This window comes from Mobula hypostoma, chromosome 17 (assembly GCF_963921235.1).
Source record: "Mobula hypostoma chromosome 17, sMobHyp1.1, whole genome shotgun sequence".
Classification (NCBI taxonomy): domain Eukaryota; kingdom Metazoa; phylum Chordata; class Chondrichthyes; order Myliobatiformes; family Myliobatidae; genus Mobula; species Mobula hypostoma.
Genome location: NC_086113.1, coordinates 64,996,663 through 65,019,303, shown reverse-complemented (window position 1 = coordinate 65,019,303; position 22,641 = coordinate 64,996,663). Strand labels below are relative to the sequence as shown.

The window sequence follows — 22,641 nt, the reverse complement described above, 5'->3', positions numbered from 1 at the left end:
GAAGCATGGAGGAACATCTGGAGAAACTTCTGAAACGCCTGCTTTGCTACCACTGCTACTATGCAATCGAGAATCTCTGGAGGAGAAGGCCCCAAATCCTCAGCTTTGCCTATTGCTTGGCGACCGGGGCCGGGGTCGAAGCGCTCAGCAGAGATGTTGCTCGGTGTTCGGTGTCGGAGGGCTGGTTGGAGGCTCGAAGTTTTCAGACGAACTCAAGAGCCGACTGTGGTCGGGTGCTTCCAGGGTGCTGCATCGGCAAGTTTGCGGCGCTGGAGGTTCATGGCAGCGGGTGTTTTTCTTCCTTCTACCGTCTGTGTGAGATGATGGGACTTTCGAGAGACTTCGAGACATTTTACCGTGCCCGTGGTCTGTTCTTTATCAAAGTACGGTATTGCTTTGCACTGTTGTAACTATATGTTATAATTGTGTGGCTTTTGTCAGTTTTTCAGTCTTGCTCTGTCTTGTGTTTCTGTGATATCATACTGGAGGAGCATTGTATCATTTCTTAATGCATGCATTACTAAATGACAATAAAAGAGGACTGCATGTCCTCATAATCTAATAATCTAATCTAATTTAATAACCTTCTATTCTTATCCTTCATCTTAGTTAGAAACACCAACGGACTGTGATCCGTGTAAACCACAGGTGGTCTCCGAGCAGGACAAACATAGACTTCAAAATGTTGTCAAGCCAGAATAAATGATAGCGATTCTTGTTCAACAGTGGAATAATTTTTCTGATGCACATTAAATTTCTTTGAGAAATAAGCTACTGGGTGTTCAATGTCATCCACACCTTTCTGTAACAATACTACCCCAGCAGCAGTCACTAGCGTCTGTTGCTGTAGAGAATAGTTTTGGAAAATCAGGTGCTTTTAGCACAGGGTGGTAACACAGGATGGTTTTCAGACATTCAAATGCCTCCTGGCAAAGGTCATTACATAAAAATCTTTCACTCTTCCCTGGGAGTTTTGTTAGGGGGAGAGCGATATCTGCAAAGTTCTTACAAAACTTTCAGTAATACCCAACCATTTCCAAAAACCTTAACGCTTTCTTGCCCGTTGGAACGGGAACCTCACCAATAGCTTGAACCTTGGCCTGTACAGGAGCCAGTTGGCCCTGGTCTACTACATAGCCAAGATATGTAACAGTAGCATGTTCAAACTCACTTTTATCAAGGTTCACAGTAAGATTGGCTTTGGAAAGTCTGTCAAATAGTTTTTCTACTGCTGCAATATGCTCCTCCCACGTGTCATTCCAGACCACTAAATCATCGATATAAGCCCCTGCGTTTTCTAAACCTCTAATTACAGAATTGATCATTCTTTGAAATGTCCCTGGAGCATTTTTTTTCATCCCGAAGGGTAAAACGTTATATTCATACAGCCCAGAAGGTGTGACAAAACGCTGAGATTTCACTGGCCCTCTCTGTCAAAGGAACACACCAATATCCTTTTAACAGGTCAATCTTTGTAAGGTATTTCGCCTTCCCCACTCTATCAATACAGTCATCCACTCTCTTTCCTTGTTCCTTCTTGTTTCCAATTTCTTGTTCAATGTGTGAGGGAGTGTGTGAAGGTGTGTATGTGTGAGTGAGAGTGTGAAGGTGTGTATGTGTGAGTGAGAGTGTGAAGGTGTGAATGTGAGAGTGTGAAGGTGTGTATGTGTGAGTGAGAGTGTGAAGGTGTGTATGTGAGAGTGTGAAGGTGTGTATGTGTGAGTGAGAGTGTGAAGGTGTGAATGTGAGAGTGTGAAGGTGTGTATGTGTGAGTGAGAGTGTGAAGGTGTGTATGTGAGAGTGTGAAGGTGTGTATGTGTGAGTGAGAGTGTGAAGGTGTGAATGTGAGAGTGTGAAGGTGTGTATGTGTGAGTGAGAGTGTGAAGGTGTGAATGTGAGAGTGTGAAGGTGTGTATGTGTGAGTGAAGGTGTGTGTGTGAGGGAGAGTGTGAAGGTGTGTGTGAGGGAGAGTGTAACGGCGTGTGTGAGTGAGAGTGTGAAGGTGTGTATGTATGAGTAAGAGTGTAGCGGCGTGTGTGAGTGGGAGTGAGAGTGTGAAGGTGTGTATGTGAGTGAGAATGTGAAGGTGTGAGTGAGGGTGTAAAGGTGTGTATGTGTGAGTGAGAATATGAAGGTGTGTATGTGAGTGAGAGTGTAAAGGTGTGTATGTGTGAGTGTGTGAAGGTGTGTATTTGTGAGTGAGACTATGAAGGTGTGTATGTAAGAGTGTGAAGGTGTGTATGTAAGAGTGTGAAGGTGTGTATGTGTGTGTGAGAGTGTGTATGTGTGTCTGTGTGAGGGAGAATGTGAAGGTACCCTGACAGAATATAAGGTGTTGTTCTTCCAGCCTAAGTGTGGCTTCATGCAGACAATGGAGGAGGCCATGGATAGACATATTGGAATGGGAATGGAGAGTGGAATTAAAATGGGTGACCACTGGGAGATCCTGCTTTTCTTGACAGACAGAGCGTAGGTGCTTGGCGAAGCAGTGTCCCAAACTACGTTGGATCTCACCGATATACAGTAGGCCACACCGGGAGCAGAGACACAGTATATGACCCCAACAGACCCTCTGGTGAAGTGTCTCCTCACCTGGAAGGGGCCCTGAATGGTCGTGAGGGAGGAGGTGTTGGAGCATGTGTAGCACTTGTTCCGCTTACAAAGAAAAGTGCGAAGAGGGAGATCAGTGGGGAAGGACTAATGGACAAGGGAGTCATGGAGGGAGTGATTCTGCGGAAAGCTGAAAGTAAGGGGGAGCATATGATGTGCTTTGTTGTGTGATCCTGTTGGAGATGGAGGAAATTTCAGAGAATTATGTGCTGGACGTAGAGGCTGTGGGGTGGTAGGTGAGGACAAGAGGAAGCCTATCCCTGGTAGGGTGGCAGGAGGATAGGGTAAGAGCAGACGTGCATGAAATGGAAGAGATGTAGTTGAGGGCGCCATTGATGATGGTGGAAGAGAAGACCCTTTCTTTGAAGAAGGAGTACATCTCCTTCATTCTAGAATGAAAAGCCTCATCCTGAGAGCAGATGTGGTGAGATGGAGGAATTGAGGGAAAGGGATGGCGTTTTTACAAGTAACAGAGTGGGAGGAGGTATAGTCCTGGCAGCTGTGAGAGCCCATGGGTTTGTAATAGACATCAGTAGATAAGCTGTCGCTAGAGATCGAAGCAGAGAACTCGAGAAAGGGGAGGGAGTTGTTGGAAATGCACCAGGTAAATTTGAGGGCTGGGTGGAAGTTGGAGGCAAAGTGGATGAAATCGGCAATTTCCGCATGGGTGCAGGAAGCAGCACCAATGCAGTCGTCAATGTAGCATAGGGAAAGTGTGGACGGTCACCGGTGTGGGCTTGGAACATAGACTGTTCCACATAGCCAACAAACAGGCTGGGTTAGCTGGGACCCGTACAAGTGCCTATGACTACACCTTTTGTTTGAAGGAAGTGGGAGGAGCCAAAGGAGAAATTATTTAGAGTGAGGTCAAGTTCCACTAGGCGGAGGGGAATGGTGGTGGAGTGACCTACACAGAGGGTATACCAACGCAGAGCTAACAGGAGTCACCTGCTACACATTTCCAAATCATCACCTGCAGCCTATTTAAACCCAGCTCTCATGCACAAACCTTGTATTTGTTCTGCCATGTTTTATGGCCCTGGTGACTTGTTGCTTTACAGTTTATTATTAAAGTGCTTGCTCACCACTAAATTGTTTCCGTTGCTCTGTGTTTGGGCCAAGCCTCCTCTACATTCCCTACAATGATTAGCAGAGTCTGTAATAATGAACTTTTGAACCTTTCAACCTTTGCCCTTTGATGTATTTGGCATGGTTGAGTGCACTTGAGCCAAAACATGAAGCCCTGATGCCAGCCTGCATAGCTCCCTGGGTCATGGAGATACGCAAGGCTCCAAACCACGACAAGGTTGTGGTACACGTATGCACAGGTGTAATGAAAAAATTATTTGCAACAGCATCACTGTCACATAGCATCATATCAGCAGCATTCACAAAAGCAAAAACCATAAATTATACAACACATGATTCTTACAAGACTGAATGCGAGGACAAAGTAATCAAAGTGGTCATAGTGATGCTATACAGTTCTGATTTTATAGAGAGAGTGAGGGAAATTTGGTTTAGAGTGATTAAAGGCATAGATAGGGATTCCAATATCAGCAGAACTTGGGCAAAGTACAACAGCTGATGATCTGAAGATGGAGGGGGGAGCTTTAGTAATCATGTGGATAGCAGTTGCAAAGCTCAACCAAGAGTGAAATGTGACAGTAAAGTTGCAAGCGGTCCAGTTAACCGTTAGACAGCCACCAGGCAGGCGATAACAATTACTATTAACAAGGAGTTCTGCTATTTTCTTTAAAAAAAAATGAGCTACAGTGCCAAGTAAAATAGTGACTCTCTTACACTGATCTGTCAGTCTACAAATCTAACATGACTGATTCTCAGTTTGGAATAGGCTAAACACAACTTTGAGGACCAGCACTGGTTGAAAATGGAGACTATATCAGGTGGAATTCATTCTCTCAGGGAAAGGTTGAGGTGAACAGCATAACGAGCTGTTTTAGCTTGGGAGGGGGAGGAATGGGTTAATAGAGACTGGTGAAGAAAAGTGTGAGTGGGAAGGATGCAGAGAGGCATCAAAGTAGATGTGGACAGTGTAATTGAATGTCTAATTGGGTGCTACAGCTGTACCATACCATTCTATAATCTTGTAAGGTTACTGGGGAAATGATGTCCAATAGGTACATACTGTCTACAGTAGGCATTGATAACAATCTATATATTTTTCAGGTTTTTTTCAGATATATTTCAGGTACTGTGTACAAAATTGTTAACATTGTAAAAATAATAATGATCAAATATTTGACTGTAACCAATTCAGGAGAACTCTGAGAGGTTCTGCGAAATGCATACCCTCCCATGGTGTAACCTCAACACAATTGAATCTAAATTCTTGTGAAACTGAATGAATATTAGAAAGATTTCTCATCCCCTCTCCAAGAATATTCTCAGATTTCTCCTCCAGCTCTACCCTCCTGTAAGATCCACAATGAATTACTCTTCCTACGGAATTACTCTTCCAATGGCACTTGACTCAAAGAGCATTTATTATTTATGTGACTCTCAGTGGTATCATGGGGCTCATCACATTGACCCAGTCTTGTGCAGTAACCTTCATGAATGCAGTAAGATGGAACTGATTGGTTGAGTTTTCATCTAAGAACACTTAAACAATTCTAGAAAATGTTCATTCACCTGGTTTTGGTAGCTGAACTCCACTAGGCTTTTTGTTTCAGATGGCCAGCGTTGTTACACATGGAAATTCTAGGTTCTACCATGGGCACAAACGCCCAGCTGATGTACAACCTACACATGTGAATGAGTGTTTGGAAGGTGGGCTGGGTGGATGAGGATAGATTTGTCTGTTGCTGTGGGAAATGCAGGCGTCTTCTGCCAGGTGAAAACTTGGTTCATGGCTGCATTTCTGACGTGAACTGTCTAGGTTATGAACAGTACACAGGATCAGAACTCTGACATAACTTGGGAAGGACCTGCCCTCAATTAAACAAAACAAGAGTTTTAAGGTGAAAGATGGGAATTTTAAAGTGGATCAGAGAGAAAGTTTTTTGACATAGATAGTGGTTAATGTCTGGCACTCACTCCCAGAGTTGGCATCAGATACATTGGTTATGTTTAAGAGATGTTTGACAGACATTTCAATAAGCAGGACTCCCGAAGAAGGGCCTCGGCTAGAAACATTCACTTCCATAGATGCTGCCAAACCTGCTGAATTCTTCCAGCATTTTGTGTGTGTTACTTTAGAAGAATATTGACCTAGTGTGAGCAAATGGGATTTATGTAGACGGACAAAACCACAAGACATGGACATGGTGTTTCAAAGGGCCTCTCCCTGTGCTGGGCAACTCTGTGACTATCTGACTTGTGTCTAGTTTGCAGGAGATAGACTGTAACCCAGAGAAGAATGATTTGTATCTCCTCTGTACACTCAATGACCACTTTACTAGGTCTCCTCCTGAGCTACACAGAGTGTGCATTCATGGTCTTCTGCTGTAGCTCGTCCACTGCAAGGTTCAACATGTTATGCATTCAGAGATGCTGCTCTGCATGCCACTGTTGTAGCACATGGTTATTTGAGTTACTGTTGCCTTCCTGACATCTTGAGCTAGTTTGGCCATTCTCCTCTGACCTCTCTCATTAACAAGTTGTTTTTCCCCACAGAACTGATGCTCACTGGATGTTTTTTTGTTTATCGCTTTTTTTGGGAGTTTTTTTTTTTGCTTTTTGTTTTATTCTCTGCAAGCTCTAGAGACTGTTGTATGTGAAAATCCCAGAAGAGCAGCAGTTTCTGAGATACTCAACACACCCCATGTGGCAGCAACAATCATTCCAAGTTCAAAGTCACTTAGATCACATTTCTTCCCTAGTCTGATGTTTTGGTCTGAACAACAACTAAACCTGTTGACCATGTCTGCATGCTTTTATGCATTGAGTTGCTGGCATATATTTGACTGATTAGATAATTGCACTAATAAGCAGATTCAGTGCACCGGATGAAGTGGCTACTAAGTGTATGTTGCTAAGCCTTGGTCAGGTTTTTTGTTTTGCTTTCCATCAATCTATTAATGTGTTCTACTAATCTTATTCCATCTCTGTTTCAGCAGGTTGGAAGTTAGAGATGTCTGAATCAAGCATTGCTAATCCAAACAGGAGAAAGCCATTAGCTTCATACGTTGGGCGGAAGACCACCCCTTCCAATAATTCCAATGCTGAAGAGAATGCCGTCCCTGACTTTCAGCAATTTGGACTCATTCCTAGAGGACCACCTAATCTGCGAGGTAGTTAATGCAGAGCTTTTAAATGTTTCGCATATCTCCATCACTGTTGTTCTGGTATAATTGATGAACTAATTTAAATAACTGGCAAGTGATTTGAGTCTGTTTTTTTGTGAGCATTTATCTGGGACGCAGAAGTCTATAATGGTGAAGAACTTAGCAGACTGGGAACCAGTTGACATTGTGAAATGTCATTACTTAAGGAGGTTTATTGATTAACTGGTTGACAGTTTGATAGATTTAAGAAAACAGCATGTTAGAGTGCACGCTGTAAATGCTTCAAATTGAAATTGTAGTTCTTCCTATTAACACAGTGGGCGATTGGGACATTCAAAAATGTAAAGACTCACTGCTTCATCTTGCCATACTCCCGACCTGAAATCAATTCCTTTGCAAATAATAATCTATTAAACAGAGGCTCGCTGGTTTCTGCAGTGCAACTGAAATTAACACAAAGAGAAGTACGATGAAGTGGTTAATTCCATACACTGACAAAAGGATCTATTTTGTCGAGTTTGATGTACATGTGGGTTGGAGAATGAAAAGTTATCATTGTAACTGACATTGTGTAATCCCATCCAACCACATTAGAAAACAAGATAAGCCTTTTATTCTGCTGCCAAGTGCTGTTGGTTCCAAGTGAGCCCGATTGATTGCAGTAACTTGAGCAAAAGTGTACATATTTGTTGCATTATAGGCAAAGTTCTACTGTTCTAAATAACTTTTTAGCCAGGACCTTTGGCAGTTTATCTCCAGATGGGCTTCCACAACTCTGTAACCCAATCTTTTTTAAAAAATTCCTGCACTCTGTACTAAAGCTCCCCAATTAATATAGATATCTATCTTCCTTTTCATATAGTCCCTCAGTCATCAAGAGACTGACTCTGTCTGTTCTTACTTCACTATTTTATATAAATTTGTTAAAATATTCCTCCTCTCAAAATATTCCAAAAGTTGGTGTTCTACTGGGAATTTGGTTTGAATTCCCCTCTTCAATAAATAATAAGGTTAAATCAGAGCTCCTCATCAAGAACAAAGGATTGGTTTAAAGCAAGGAGCTGGAAATAAAATTAAAACCTCCCAAACTGCGACAGTTATGTAAATTTGAGATTTTATTTGAATGGCTACAAATTGTAACTACATTTTTGACAGGGAGTTTAAACTAATGGAGTGTTGTTCTGGCATTAAGAACTGTTCCCACCCTTGATCAGTGAAGTGGCGATTGGTTTGACTCAGGCTGGAGAAATATTAATCTGATGCTGGGTACTGGATAGCTCTTTGAGAACAAATATATTCTTGAGACAGAAGGCTGTATATGCCAGAATCTAGAGCAACCCACAAAACGCTGGAGGAACAGATTGGAGCAGGCAGCATCTGTGGAGGGATATAGTTGGGTTGAGGAACTTCATCAGTACTAAGTACTACCCTGAGTGACCGACTGTCCATTTCCCTAAGAATATAATCTGTTGAGCAGCCTCCTCCTGATACAACTATAAACAGGGAGAGTGGCCATTTCAGCCATCTAGACTGTGTTGGTTTCATCAAGGAGCTGTCTGGCCAGTCCCATTCCCTGATAGTGTTCTGATATTCCTAATTGACAAATGGTAACTTCAAGCACTTGGGTTAAATTTGGTCCCCTCACATTGCATGGGGTGCTGTCTTTACACCAGGCTTCATTATCTGTAAAAGAGGCCTGGTGCAGCGTGAAGCCCACTGGTCTGTTGCACTGAGTCTCCTTTCAAGTCACTGCCAAAGTCTCGCATCATCCCCTATGATAAGAATCTGCATCCAACAATTAACCACTTGAACTATGCTATTCACTTTGTTCATCCTTGTATCAGAAAACCATATCAGTTTTGATATCATGGGATCACTGATATATGATATCAATATCATGATCATCGGCCACTATCTGGATGAAGAGGCTAAAATGTTGAATGTTTGGGATAGAAATGAGGAGAGTTTTTTTTCCACAGAGGGCTGTAACTATTTGGAATTCTCTCGCCAGAAGGCTGTGAATGGTCAGCTGTGAGGAAGGCTGATGAAACGGAGGGATGTGAAAGTCAGGCAGGGATGTGGATGAAATGATTACTGTGCCATGTTCTTAGTTCAGAAAATTAAATGTCTGTTGCACTTGATGTACACAGACACACACACACACACACCATTAACGTGCCAGCCATTCAGTTTGCCTTGTAGTTGTTGGGCTGACTATCAGGTTTTGCACCCATGTACTGTGATCATTTATGACTTGAGCTATCGCTACCTGTATGATGATGCAGTAATGAAGTGGTTAAGTCGCTGTGCAACGAGCCAGAGTTCTTGGCTATTGTACCAAGTGCTCCAGTACCACTATGGCAGCTGAGGAACTTAAACTCAATCAATTAAATAAATCTGTTTTTTCCCATTTTTATAAAACAAAAAGCTGATGGATTGTTGTAAAACCCCATCTGGTTCACAAATGTCCTCAAGGCGATGAAATCTATGTCTTTAATCGGGTTGCCTATGGCTGGCTCCAGACCAAAGATGTGGTTGATTGTTAACTGAATTAATCAGGGATGATCAGGGATGGATAGCAACACCAATCCGTAAAGCACAAGAATGATACTACCGCTCTTACCCTTGAGCACAAAGTTAATTAGAAACTGTTTTGAGGTGTATTGGTTTATATTTTGTTTATTCTTATAAAATCATTCTCGGTGGAGATGTGTTCATCAAAGACGTCCGTTTAAGTCATGCTGAGATAGTGGGTAGATCAATTGTGTGAGAAATGGCCATCGGTCTGAGACCAGAAGTTACTGTGAACTATTCCAGATGTTCAGCAGGTTACTTGCTGGGAGCTGCAGGGTAGTGAATTATTTACAGGAGAGAGATATAAATTCATACAAACAACTTATAAATGTAGATTCATATGAACAGCTTATAGACAATGGGCCTGACCTTCAATCGCTTTGACTTGCAAACATCGCAGTGTTCACTGCATGCAAAGATAAGAATGTTGTTGGGACGTTCTTCTGAATTAATAAAGCAACTAAATGTTTGCAGATGTAAGAATCAAATAAAAATAAGCAGTTAAGAAACAGATGGCAAGGGACTTAGGAATCCTTTCATGTCTTGGCTCATGAAAGATGCATTCTGCACAGATAAAGCCTTCACTGACATCAATGTTTTTCAAAATATCCTGTGCACCAGGTTTTACTTTAAGTTGATCTGTTACTTGCTCTGCTGGAATTCTTCATGAATGGAAAAAATATTTCAACTTTGATAAAATCATTCCAATTAGCATTGCCTGCTTAAAAAAATGTATTTTTATAGAACACTTGTCATTATTCCTTGAACCTCCAGCATTTTCCTTCAAACTCTTGGGGAAAGATGGGTTATAAAACTACAAAAGGAAATGGTAAGGCTATTTAAAGTTTAAAAGTACATCAGCTCTTGAAGATAATATTAGCAACATGGACACAATTCTAAAAGATTAGGGACCTCACTGTCAATTAAAGCTTATCTGTAGTCATGAAATTGAAACTTCCGCCTGGATTTCTGCAACTGTGTTCCCTGCTCTGTTTTTTCTTGCTCAAAGTCTGTTATCCACTCATCCTGGTCCATCCTGAGGCACATTCATGCAATGCCCACAATATCTTCCTCCATGTAGCAAGGAGACATTATCTCGCCACTCATCGGTTTAAAGACTTGATGTTGCTAAGACTGAAAATGATGTTGTTTGCACAAGGGAGCGAGAACACAAGAATTCAAGCCTGCCTCACCATCCAATAAGATTAAAGCATCATCTTCTCTTCTGTGACAATTCCTCAAGTTTATTTATCTCTTTTTTAACACCTCTAGTGATCCAGCCTCCATCAACCTCTGTGATTGGCAATGCCAGAGATTCAGGACCGTCTGTGAGATGTTCTTATCCAATCCCAGTTTGAAATGACTATCCCGCTATCTTGTGTCTATGTCCTACCACAAGGGACTCTCCCAATAGTGGAAATATCTGAACCTCTAGCTTGTCAAGCCTCCTGGGGATCTTATACATTTTAATAAGATATCCCTAATTCTTAACTTCAAAGCATAGCAGTTTAATGGAGACACAGAGATTGCAGACACTGGAATCCAGACCAAAAAAATCTGCTGGAGGAATTCAGGGGGTCGAGCAGCATCTATGGAAGAAAATGAATTGCTCTCTTCTCAACCTGAAAAATCACAAATGAGGTCCAATGTCTTTCGCCATAAGCATGTCAGATTATCTATGATAAAATGATGTAATTTAAAAGGATCTAGCTGGTTGGTAGTACAATGAAAACATTAACAGAATGCAGAATGAAGTGTTACTGTTACAGAGAAAGTACAGTGCGGCAGAAAATCAGGTTCAAGGCCATAAGAGAGTAGACTGTGAGGTCGAAAGTTCATCTTACCATTCAAGAGGTTGTTCAATAGACTTATAATAGATGCTGAGCGTGAGGTGGTACGTGCTTTCAGGCTTATGTATCTTCTACTCAGCGAAGGGGAGAAGAGAGAATGTGCAGCATGGGCAGATCTTTGATTATGTTGGCTCCTTCACTGAGGCGGCGAGGAGGAGGAGGAGCTGGTTCTGTGAGATGCTGAGCTGTGTCCACAACTTCATGATCCTGTCAACTGTCTTTGCAAGGCAGTGTCAGACAGCCCCGTCACTCCCACCAAGGGAAACTTATTATTCAGTCTATGATTTCATGTTGTTTTGTTGTAGTTTTTGAACCATTATATGCAAAATTATTTTACACACACACACTCACACAATGGGTCAAATGAAGGGAGTTGGGACTAGCTCAAGTGGGCAACTTAGTTGGCATGGACAAGTTGGACCTGTTTCCATGCTGTTCCACCCTGTGCCACTTACAATTGTGTCATGCTAAATTAAAACATAGCTTCAAATCATTTAAATGGTTGTACAATCAGGTCTGGAGTCAGACCCTCTGCTCTCCACACCCCACCATGGAGTATAAACCTGATGAAGATGTATGGATCCTCTCAGTGTGGAGCTCGGCTGCAATGGAGCTCAGCTACTGGATACGATGCAGCCGCATAAATGCCTGCCAAAGACAATTGTGAGACTGATTAATGCTGTAAACAATAGTAAATTAAGAGGTATTATAAAATAATTCAGAAGTAATCGCTACAGTTTGGATACAGCAAACAATAGAGGTTGGCTTACAAAAATAGACAAGAAATGTCAACACTATAAAGGTTTCCACTAAAGACATCACAAAAGCAGAGTACCAGTGCACACAAGAGTGTACATTATTTGCTTTTGTCATATATATATCATGAAAATAATTCATGTAGCACCATGTTTATCCAGAATTTAATGCGCCAATATCTAATATAGAAATTCTGTTGACAGTCTTTGGTATTATAAAATGTCACTTTCTCACTAGTAACCTGGTCCAGGTGGTTTTACCAGGGCTGCCTGGATGCAAATACAGACCAAAGAGTTGAATTCTTGCGGAGAGAGAGAGCTACTGCCCTTGACATCAAGGCAGTATTTGACCTAATGTAGCATTATTGGAACCCTGGTTAGATTGAAGTCATTGGGTATTTAAGGTGAAAGGTTTCAATAGTTGGAGTCAGGAATGTAGTGGACTATTCTCCACGTGCTGTGCTAGGCTGAGTACAAGTCAAACACGTCACAAGAGGCTGAACATCACCCAGAACAACTCAGGTCGTCTGACTGGCAAACAATTTGCTATTCCTCCACCACCAGCCCACAGTGGTCACAGAGCGTACCAGCTGCAAAATAAGCAACAGTTACTCTTCCAGACAACTCCAACAGCACCTTTTACACCCAAGATATTCATCAGCAAGAAGGACAACCAGTTCCCTCCATCCTGTCTTTGAACTATATCACCACCCCTTTATCATCACTGGGTCTAAATCCAGCAATTCAATCCCCTACAGGAGAATTGGATGATCTTCACCTGAAGAGCTGCAAGAAGGCAGTCTCCACTGTTTTCTCAAGGGCAGTAAACGTAGGCCTGTTCAGTGATACACAGGTGCCATAACAAAAAAAATCATAAATAATCCAGGACAATTCTCACCATTTGTCCATCACTGCTAATATATACAGTCTTGTTATTGGGAAAGAACAGGCAGGATAGACAAAGGAGAGTTAGTGGATGTTGTTTATTTGGATTTTCAGACAGCCATTGACAAAATACCACATATAAGGTGGTTAAACATGATAAGAGCCAATGGTAAGGTACCAGCTTGGATGGAAGAGTGGCTGACTGGCAGGAAGGTAAGAGTGGGAATAAGGGGAGTCTTTTGTTGTTGGCTGCCAGTGACTAGTGGTGTTCTGCAGGCATCGGTGTTGGGACGACTGCTTTTCATGTTATATGGCAATGACTTGGATGATGAAATTGTTGGCTTTGTGGCCAAGTTTGTGAACAATACAAATATATGTGGAGGGGCAGGTAGTGTTGTGGATGCAGGGAGTCTGCAGAAGGACTTGGGTAGCTTAGGAGAATTACTAAAGAAGTGGCAGATGGAATATGCCATAAGCACATGTATGGTCACGCACCTTGGTAGAAGGAATGAAGGCATAGATTATCTTCTTTCGTTCTTTTTCAATCTTTTTATTAATTTTCAAATTCATAAACATAACAACAATGTTAGTACAAAGAGATTGGGATTACATTATTGGTAATTATTATATGTGAATATAAACTACAGATAACACAAGTATACTAAGCCTCCCAAACTCTTAATGTAATTAAACATGATAAAAAGAAAAATGAAAAAATGTCAAGAAAAAAACCCCAAATTAGGAAAAAAAACCCAAAAACTAAACGAAACTGAACTAAACAAAACAAAACTAAACAAAACAAAGCTGGGCTATTATATTACATCAGATACAATCATTAATGTCATTAACTCCGCTCCTCTGCCCATATATTTAAGGTTAATAAAAAGGATTCGGAAAAGGTCAAGTCACATCATATGAAAATGTTGAATAAATGGCCTTCAAGTTTCTTCAAATTTAACCAAAAAATCAAAAGTGACACTTCTGATTTTTTCTAAATTTAAGCAAGATATAGTTTGGGAAAACCATTGAAATGTAATAGGGGGATTGATCTCTTTCCAATTCAATAAAATGGATCTTCTGGCCATTAATGTAACAAATGCAATCATCCGACGAGCTGAGGAGGTTAAATAACTATGTTCCATCATTGGTAAACCAAAAATTGCAGTAATAGGATGAGATTGTAAATCAATACGCAAAACTGTTAAAATAGTATCAAAAATGTCTTTCCAATATTTTTCCAAAAGAGGGCAAGACCAGAACATATGAATCAAAGAAGCTACCTCCGAGTGACATCTATCACAGATAGGACTTATATGAGAGTAAAAACGAGTTAGTTTATTTTTAGACATGTGGGCCCGATGCACCACCTTAAATTGTATCAACATATGTTTAGCACATATAGAGGAAAAGTTAAATAATTGGAAAATTTTCTCCCATTTCTCTATAGGTAAGAGAAGTTGAAGTTCCTGTTCCCACTCATTCTTAATTTTATCAGATATACCTGGCTGTAGATTATTTTCTAAACGGTGAGAAATTTCAGAAATCAGAAGTGCAAAGGAACTTGGGAGTCCTCGTGCAGGATTCCCTAAATGTTAACTTGCAGGTTGAGTCAGTGATAAGGAAGGCAAATACAATGTTAACATTCATTTTGAAGAGCATAAAAGTACAGATTTAATGCTAAAGCTTTTTAAGGCATTGATCACTCTGAACTTGGAGTATTGTGAACAGATTTGGGGCCCCTTATCTAAGAAAGGGTGTACTTGTGTTGGAGAGTGTCTAGGGAATGTTCACTAGAATGATACCAGGAATTAAATGGCTAATATAGTGTTTGATGGTTATAGGCCTGTACTCACTGGAGTTTAGAAGAATGGAGAAGGGTGGGAATTTCATCAAAACCTATTGAATATTGAAAGGCCTAGACAGTGTGGACATGGAGTAGATGTATCTAGTCATAGGAGAGTCTAGGACCAGAGGACACAGCCTCAGAATAGAGGGATGTCCCTTTAGAACAGAGATGAAGAGGAATTTCTTTACCCAGAGGTTGGGGAATCTGTGGGACTCATTGCCACAGATAGCTGTCAACGCCCAGTCATTGGTTATATTTAAAGTGAAGGTTAATAGGTTCTTGATTAGTAAAGGTGTTAAAGGTTATGGGGAGACACCAGGGGAATTGAGTTGAGGGGGATAATAAGTCAGCCCTGATAGAATGGTGGAGCAGTCTTTAGAGGCTAAATGGCTTAAATTGGCTATTATGTCTTTTGGTCTTATGGTCTCTTCCTTCCTGCTGTTTAGCTGCTCAGTGGTGTCTCTTTCTGCATCAAGCTGTATTTTACAGACGAGACTTTGTGAAAATTAGCAGGACTATTCCAAATAAACCATGCTCTATTTATGTCCAAGTTCCTTTCTTATTTCTTGTTCTGCTCAATTATTATTATATCTTATGGAAAGTTTTGTTTGATAATAAAAAATAAATTACAAAAAAAAAGGAACTAAAGGGCACCGGTTTTGTCTCTGAGACAGTGAGGTGAGTAGTTGCATTTTGTATGTCGACACAAACGGTCTTCGACATTCTAAACTGAAGGGAAGACTTACTGAGAGAAATACTGCTAAGGAAGGGAGAAATTAGTCGTGTCCCTATGGTTCACATGCCCGTATTTCCCAGAGTAGACAGGCAGAGCAGATCCACATCAACAGATGTTACACTACAGACTCTGCAGCCTGTCAACCCCATTGCGATATTGCACTTGTTAATAGCAGCAGCTATTAGTGAGCAGATAGTGAGTGAAGATCAGTTCAATTTTTTTTCCATTTGCTTTTGTTTAACATGCACCTGTGTGCATGTTAACAAATTGAGGTTACAGCATGTCCAATGTTACCCTCACCCTACAGCTTATAGGAGAATCGGAATCACAATCAGATTCAATATCTCTGGCAACACACACAACATGCTGGAGGAACTCAGCAGGCCAGGCAGCATCTATGGAAAAGGGCACAGTCGAGGTTTTAGGCTGAGACACTTTGCCAGTCCTGCCGAAGTTTCTATATATAAAGAAAATTAAATTAAATAGGTAGTACAAAAAGAGAGGGAAAGGCATGAGAAAGGGTTCCGGCCCGAAACGTCGACTCATCGTTTCCACGGATGCTGCCCGACCTGCTGAGTTCCTCCAGCGTGTTATGAGGAAGTGTTCATTGTCCATTCAGAAATCTGATCTCCGCGGTGAAAAAGCTGCTTCTGAAATGTTGCGTGTGCACCCTCAGGCTTCTGTATCCTCCTCCTGATGGTAACAATGAGAAGAGGACATGTCCTGAGAGATGGAGGTCCTTAATGTTGCCTCGAGGCAACACCTTTTGAAGGTGGCCTTGATGCTGGGGAGGCTGGTGCCCATAATGGAGCTGACTGACTTTACAACTCTCTGCAGCTGCTTCTGACCCTGCGCGGTGGCCCATCCATACCAGGGGGTCATGCAACATTAGAATGCTCTCTGTGGTACACCTGTAGAAACTTGAGAGAGTCTTTGGTGACAAACCAATTCTCCTCAAACTCCTAATGAAATATAGCCACTGTTGTGCCAACTTTGTAGTTGCATCAATATGTTGGGCCCCAGATAGATCGTCAGAGATGATGATATCCTGGAACTTGAAACTGCTCCCCTTTCCACTGCTGATCCCTTAAAGAGGACTGGTGTGCTCCCTAGGCATCTCCTTCCTGAAGTCCACAATCAGTTCCTTAGCCTTACTGGCATTGAATGCAAAGTTGTTGCGGTGACACCTTAGCTATGGGTCAAGCGCAGGCAAATAGGACCGGCTCAGTTAGACAACTTGGCTGGCGCTGACAAGCTATGCTGAAATACTTGTCTTTGTGTTGCATGATTCAATGACTCTGTGATTCCCACTAGAGTGGAAAATGGCAGAGGTAGACAGACTGGAGTTATACTATCTAATGTTAGCGAGAGGACACAAAGATGTTGTGGTCAGGAATGTATGGAACAGTGGGGAATAACTACCTTGACAAAAATGTTGGTGGAGACACTTATTGTTAGGCCATAAGAAATGAAAGATCAGTAGGCCATTTGGACCCTGTATCAGGTATCTGCACCAATGAAGTTATGACTCATCTTCTTGTTCAGTTCCACTGTGCTGCATCAATTCATTCCCTTGATTCCCTTCATATCTGAACATTCACCACTCTCTGTTACAGAAACGTACATTCATTCAGGTCAGAAGTGGACCCTACAGCTCATCAAGTCAGTGCTGATAATCACATGCCCATTTATAGTCATCTCACATTCTCATCAAACTCTTCCTAGATTTTAAGATCTACCTAAACAACGGTGACAATGTTGAATGTTCTCGGCATCTGAACCTTCAGTCCTCGTGTGTAGAAAACACCAATATTTTGCCACCCTCTGATAGAGCAGGTCTAAGGCGGAATATCCTGTAGGGAGTGACGCATCCCTGACTCCTCAAGGACTTTCCACCATCTATAAGGCACAAGTCAGGAATGAGATGGAACACTCTTCATTTGCCCAGATCAGTGCAGTTTCAGCAATTTTCAGAAGCCCAGCACCATCTAGGACAAGCCTGGCATATAGTCGGCTACCCTTATCTCAAACTGTTATCCTTAGGTCCATATGCCCTTGTAGAGGAAACATCTTCTCTGTGAAGCCTGGAAGTAGTTGGAACACTTATACTATTATACTTGGTGGAGTGCACCACACTGTCTATATCAATGGTGGACGAGAGATTCAAATTCTTATTTTTAAATATCACCAGCAACTTGTCCATGTGGACACTTTAGTCAGCAGAGCACATTAGAATCTCCATTTCCTCAGAAGCCAAAGAGACTACGGCATGCATGCAGTGACCCTCACCAATTTTTATAGATGCACCATAGCATGACAACTTGGTACGGCCATTGTTCTACCCATAACCGCAAGAAACTGTGGAAGTACCCCAGTCTATCATGCATACTAGGCTTTCCTCTATTGACTTCATCTGTAGTTTCCACTGCCTTGGGACCCCTCCCCTGGTCACTCTCTTTTCACTCTCCTCTCCTGTAAGAAAGATATAGAAAGCTTGGGAATGTGTACCACAAGACTCTAGGAGCATCTATGCCATTGCTATCAGTATCTTGCATGGATCACTCAGTGCTAAAAGATGAATTCTTGATTTCCCAATCTAACTCACTGTGGTTCTTGCACTTATCTGTCCACTTTCAGTGCATCTCCTGTGTAACTGCAACACTGTATCTTGTTTGTTACTTAAGCTTTTTATTAGCTTGTTGCTGTTATGTATGGAATGATAGGTCTGAATGCACACATATAAAAGATTTTTATGGTATGCATGTGACCATAATAAGCCAATAGCATTACTGAGAGAGTTAAGCAGGAATACCACGTCAGGACTTCTGACCCAAGAAATGATTCAAACTTCACCATTGGAATTAGGCAGTGTAGACTTAAGCAAATTGATATTAAAAATGCCAATTTCATTAACAGTAACCACAACATAACCAGACTGCTGTTACAGCTCATCTGGTTCACTGTGGGCTTTCAGAAGAGAAAATCTGCTGTCCATGACAAACATGGTGACCCCAGTGTGATCATCTGTTAAATGCTGCCATCAGAGATGTGCTTGGTGATGGGACCTGTTGGAGATGGCAGAAGTTTATATGCTAGACACCGAGGCTGGTGGGGTGGTAGGTGAGGACAAGAGGAACCCTTTCCCTGCTAGGGTGGCAGGAGGATGGGGTATGAGCAGATGTGCGTGAAATGGAAGAGAAATAGTGGATTCTGTGAAATCAGTATGTGTGGACTCAGATGTGAAGATGGGGCCTGGCTCCTGTTCTACCTACAGTGGGGAGATGGATGATCACTGTGCAGAGTGGGAGACATTCCTGAGACACACAAATCAAATGATGCACTGCTGTTATTAGAGAAGCAGGGGAAAGGGTTACATACTGAGTGGGAGCTAGCATGTCCTGTTTCCTGTAGTCAGAACTCCTGTAAATCTTGTCCTTGTGCATTAGATGAGTGCTCTTTGCAGTGAAACATCTTCAGAACACAGAGAGACAATTATAGCTCCTGTATCCTCAGTTTAGCCAGCTGTAAGTGATGTCATGGCAACCACAATGATATAAATAAGTAAAGAGAACTGGCCTATCTGCAGAAATTGAAATATTTACCTTCATAAAATGGGACAAGTAGAAATGAAGCAGTCTCAGTTGCATCCTGCCTCAGGATCACTCATTTTCAAAATTCTGCTTAAGTGATTAGTCAGGGCTGATCAAAGCAAAGGGGACACACCATGTACATCGGAATGAGGATTGACACCAAACGCAAAACGAAGGAGCTGGTTGTTGACTTCAGCAACTGAGGTGGGGGGGTGATCGATACACAGCCCTGTCTGTATCAATGGTGCTGAGGTGGGGGGGTGATCAATACACAGCCCTGTCTGTATCAATGGTGCTGAGGTGGGGGTGATTGATACACTGCCTTGTCTGTATCAATGGTGCTGAGGTGGGGGGTGATCAATACACTGCCCTGTCTGTATCAATGGTGCTGAGGTGGGGAGTGATTGATACACAGCCCTGTCTGTATCAATGGTGCTGAGGTGGGGGGTGATTGATACATAGCCCTGTCTGTATCAATGGTGCTGAGGTGGGGGGTGATTGATACACAGCCCTGTCTGTATCAATGGTGCTGAGGTGGGGGGTGATTGATACACAGCCCTGTCTGTATCAATGGTGCTGAGGTGGGGGGTGATTGATACATAGCCCTGTCTGTATCAATGGTGCTGAGGTGGGGGGTGATTGATACACTGCCCTGTCTGTATCAATGGTGCTGAGGTGGGGGTGATTGATACACAGCCCTGTCTGTATCAATGGTGCTGAGGTGGGGGGGGGGGTGATCAATACACAGCCCTGTCTGTATCAATGGTGCTGAGGTGGGGGGTGATTGATACACTGCCCTGTCTGTATCAATGGTGCTGAGGTGGGGGGTGATTGATACACAGCCCTGTCTGTATCAATGGTGCTTAGGTGGGGGGTGATTGATACACAGCCCTGTCTGTATCAATGGTGCTGAGGTGGGGGGTGATTGATACATAGCCCTGTCTGTATCAATGGTGCTGAGGTGGGGGGTGATTGATACACTGCCCTGTCTGTATCAATGGTGCTGAGGTGGGGGTGATTGATACACTGCCCTGTCTGTATCAATGGTGCTGAGGTGGGGGGTGATTGATACACAGCCCTGTCTGTATCAATGGTGCTGAGGTGGGGGGGGGGGTGATCAATACACAGCCCTGTCTGTATCAATGGTGCTGAGGTGGGGGGTGATTGATACACTGCCCTGTCTGTATCAATGGTGCTGAGGTGGGGGGTGATTGATACACTGCCCTGTCTGTATCAATGGTGCTGAGGTGGGGGTGATTGATACACTGCCCTGTCTGTATCAATGGTGCTGAGGTGGGGGGTGATTGATACACAGCCCTGTCTGTATCAATGGTGCTGAGGTGGGGGGGGGGGTGATCAATACACAGCCCTGTCTGTATCAATGGTGCTGAGGTGGGGGGTGATTGATACACTGCCCTGTCTGTATCAATGGTGCTGAGGTGGGGGGTGATTGATACACTGCCCTGTCTGTATCAATGGTGCTGAGGTGGGGGTGATTGATACACTGCCCTGTCTGTATCAATGGTGCTGAGCTGGGGGTGATCAATACACAGCCCTGTCTGTATCAATGGTGCTGAGGTGGAGGTGATTGAGTTTAGACCTTCAGGTTCTTAGTTGTAAACATCAACAATTTGTCCAGGTCCAATCACTGGACGTGAACACTATGGTCTTTAAAGCACAACAGCATCTCTGCTGAGGAAATTCATCATGTTCCCAATGACCCTCACTAATTTTTATGACACACCATAAGAAGTATTCTGCTTGGATTCATTACAGCATGCTGTAGCAATTGTTTTGCCAAGGATTGCAAGAAATTGCAGAGAATTGGGGAAGCAGCCTAGTCCATCACATAAACCAATCTTCCCTCCATTAATTCTGTTTACATTTCCTGCTGCCTTGGGAAAACTGTCAACATAATCTAAGGACCCTTCCAACTCTGGTCATTTGTTCTTCTCCCTTCTCCTGTCAGGCAGAAGATACAAAATCTTGTGAGCATGAACCACCAGACTTAAGGTCAGCTTCTATCCTACTGTTATCAGACTCTTGAACACGCCCCTCATATGTTAGAGATGACGTCTGATCTCCCAACTTACCTCATTATGTTGCTTGCATTTACCTATCTTTCTGCACTGCACTTTCTCAGTAACTGTAACAGTATATTCTGCGTACTTTTGTCATTTAACTACCTCAAGGTAATTATGACATGGCCTGTCTGGTGGGCAGACAAAGTTTATCCTGAAACTTAAGACAATAATAAACCAATATCTTCACAGATAATGAGGAAGTTCACTCCTTCAACAGGAGGGCAGAATGATAAAAAGGAGAAATAAAAACCTAACTGGATTGGGATCTTTTCCATGCCCAGAACTGGATACATTCTTAGACTCTGGGGAGAGAATAAAAGCACAAACAGTCCATTACTCTGGATAAGTGAGGGCTGGGAAACAGTAAATAATGCACATTTGTTCATCCAGGGGTAGGACAATAAAGCCTGAATCGGGAGGTAAGGGAATAGGTATGACGTGGTACACTTAGGCAGGAACAAGTAGCACAATCTAAACCAAGCTATTGTGAGAGCAGAGGGACTAGGCGCACACATTTACAAATGTTTGAAGGCACTTTGGTGATATCAGCGTACAAGAGACAGACTTTACATTTGGCAAATGTAAGAAAGTGATGCTGAACATTTAGAAATAATTGGTTTGGCCTCAGCTCAGCACAGTTGGGAGAATTAGCAGAGTATGATGTCATGGCCAGGGAAAAGGTATCGAGGAGGGGTAGTGGGATGACGCAAGGAATGTTGGACTTCCGTTATGTGGAGAAACTACAGAGCTTGTGTTATCTCCTTAGAGAAGAAGAGGTTCTGGGCACATCCAGTGGAGCTGTCCAAATGTATGAGGGTGCTTTGATGCAACAGGCAGGAAGAAATGATTTCCTCTGGCACCAGGAATGGTAACCAAAAGTTAAAGATTTAAGTTGTTTGAAAGAAGACAAAAAGGAGAAAAGGGGAGAATATTTTCACACAACTGGGCCAACATTCCTAAAAGAACAATGGAAGCAGATTGGATCTGAACTACCTAATGGATTAGAAGAATGTTCATTTCTGGGATTCCAATTGGCTAGATGGAGATGGGAGTGTGGTGTAAAGCTTCATGTTGAATTTGTGCTCCTGCAGGAAGAATATGTAAGATTAATTGACTGCAGGGGGTTTCAAATCTTGAGGTCACCACTTGTCAAGGACTGTGCAATAGATGGTGTTGATGGTCAGTGGAATGGAACAAGGAGCTGGAATGGGTGTGGGGTAGCAGGGGATAGTTCTCAATGTGCAAGTTTACTTTAAAGAACTTGAGACAAGCATGCTACCCAGTTACTTGGTTTCAAAGTCTGCCTATTGTGTCAGGGAGTGGCATTTCAATTCCATTGCTTCGATTGCTAAGCCATGCTCCATACCACCTTACTCCTCTTCATATCTGACTGGCAAGCAAAGGCTGGCTGGGGGCGAACGTGATGAAGACAGCAATCATGCCTCCAACAAGAGCAAGAAA

The 22,641-nt window shown here is 42.5% G+C and overlaps 1 protein-coding gene across 2 annotated transcripts in view; it reads left to right on the top strand.

The window, feature by feature from the left end:
* The window catches only part of LOC134358091 (coagulation factor XIII A chain-like), a 228,584-nt gene that overhangs the window by 10,637 nt on the left and 195,306 nt on the right, over positions 1-22,641 (top strand). Inside the window, exon 2 of one of the 2 annotated variants that reach the window (XM_063070040.1) lies at positions 6,693-6,866. In XM_063070040.1, the coding sequence (XP_062926110.1) occupies positions 6,707-6,866 (160 nt within the window). In that variant the 5' untranslated portion in view covers positions 6,693-6,706. Of the gene's footprint in view, positions 1-6,689; positions 6,867-22,641 lie in introns of both variants that reach the window. The other variant, XM_063070041.1, reaches the window with a different exon arrangement.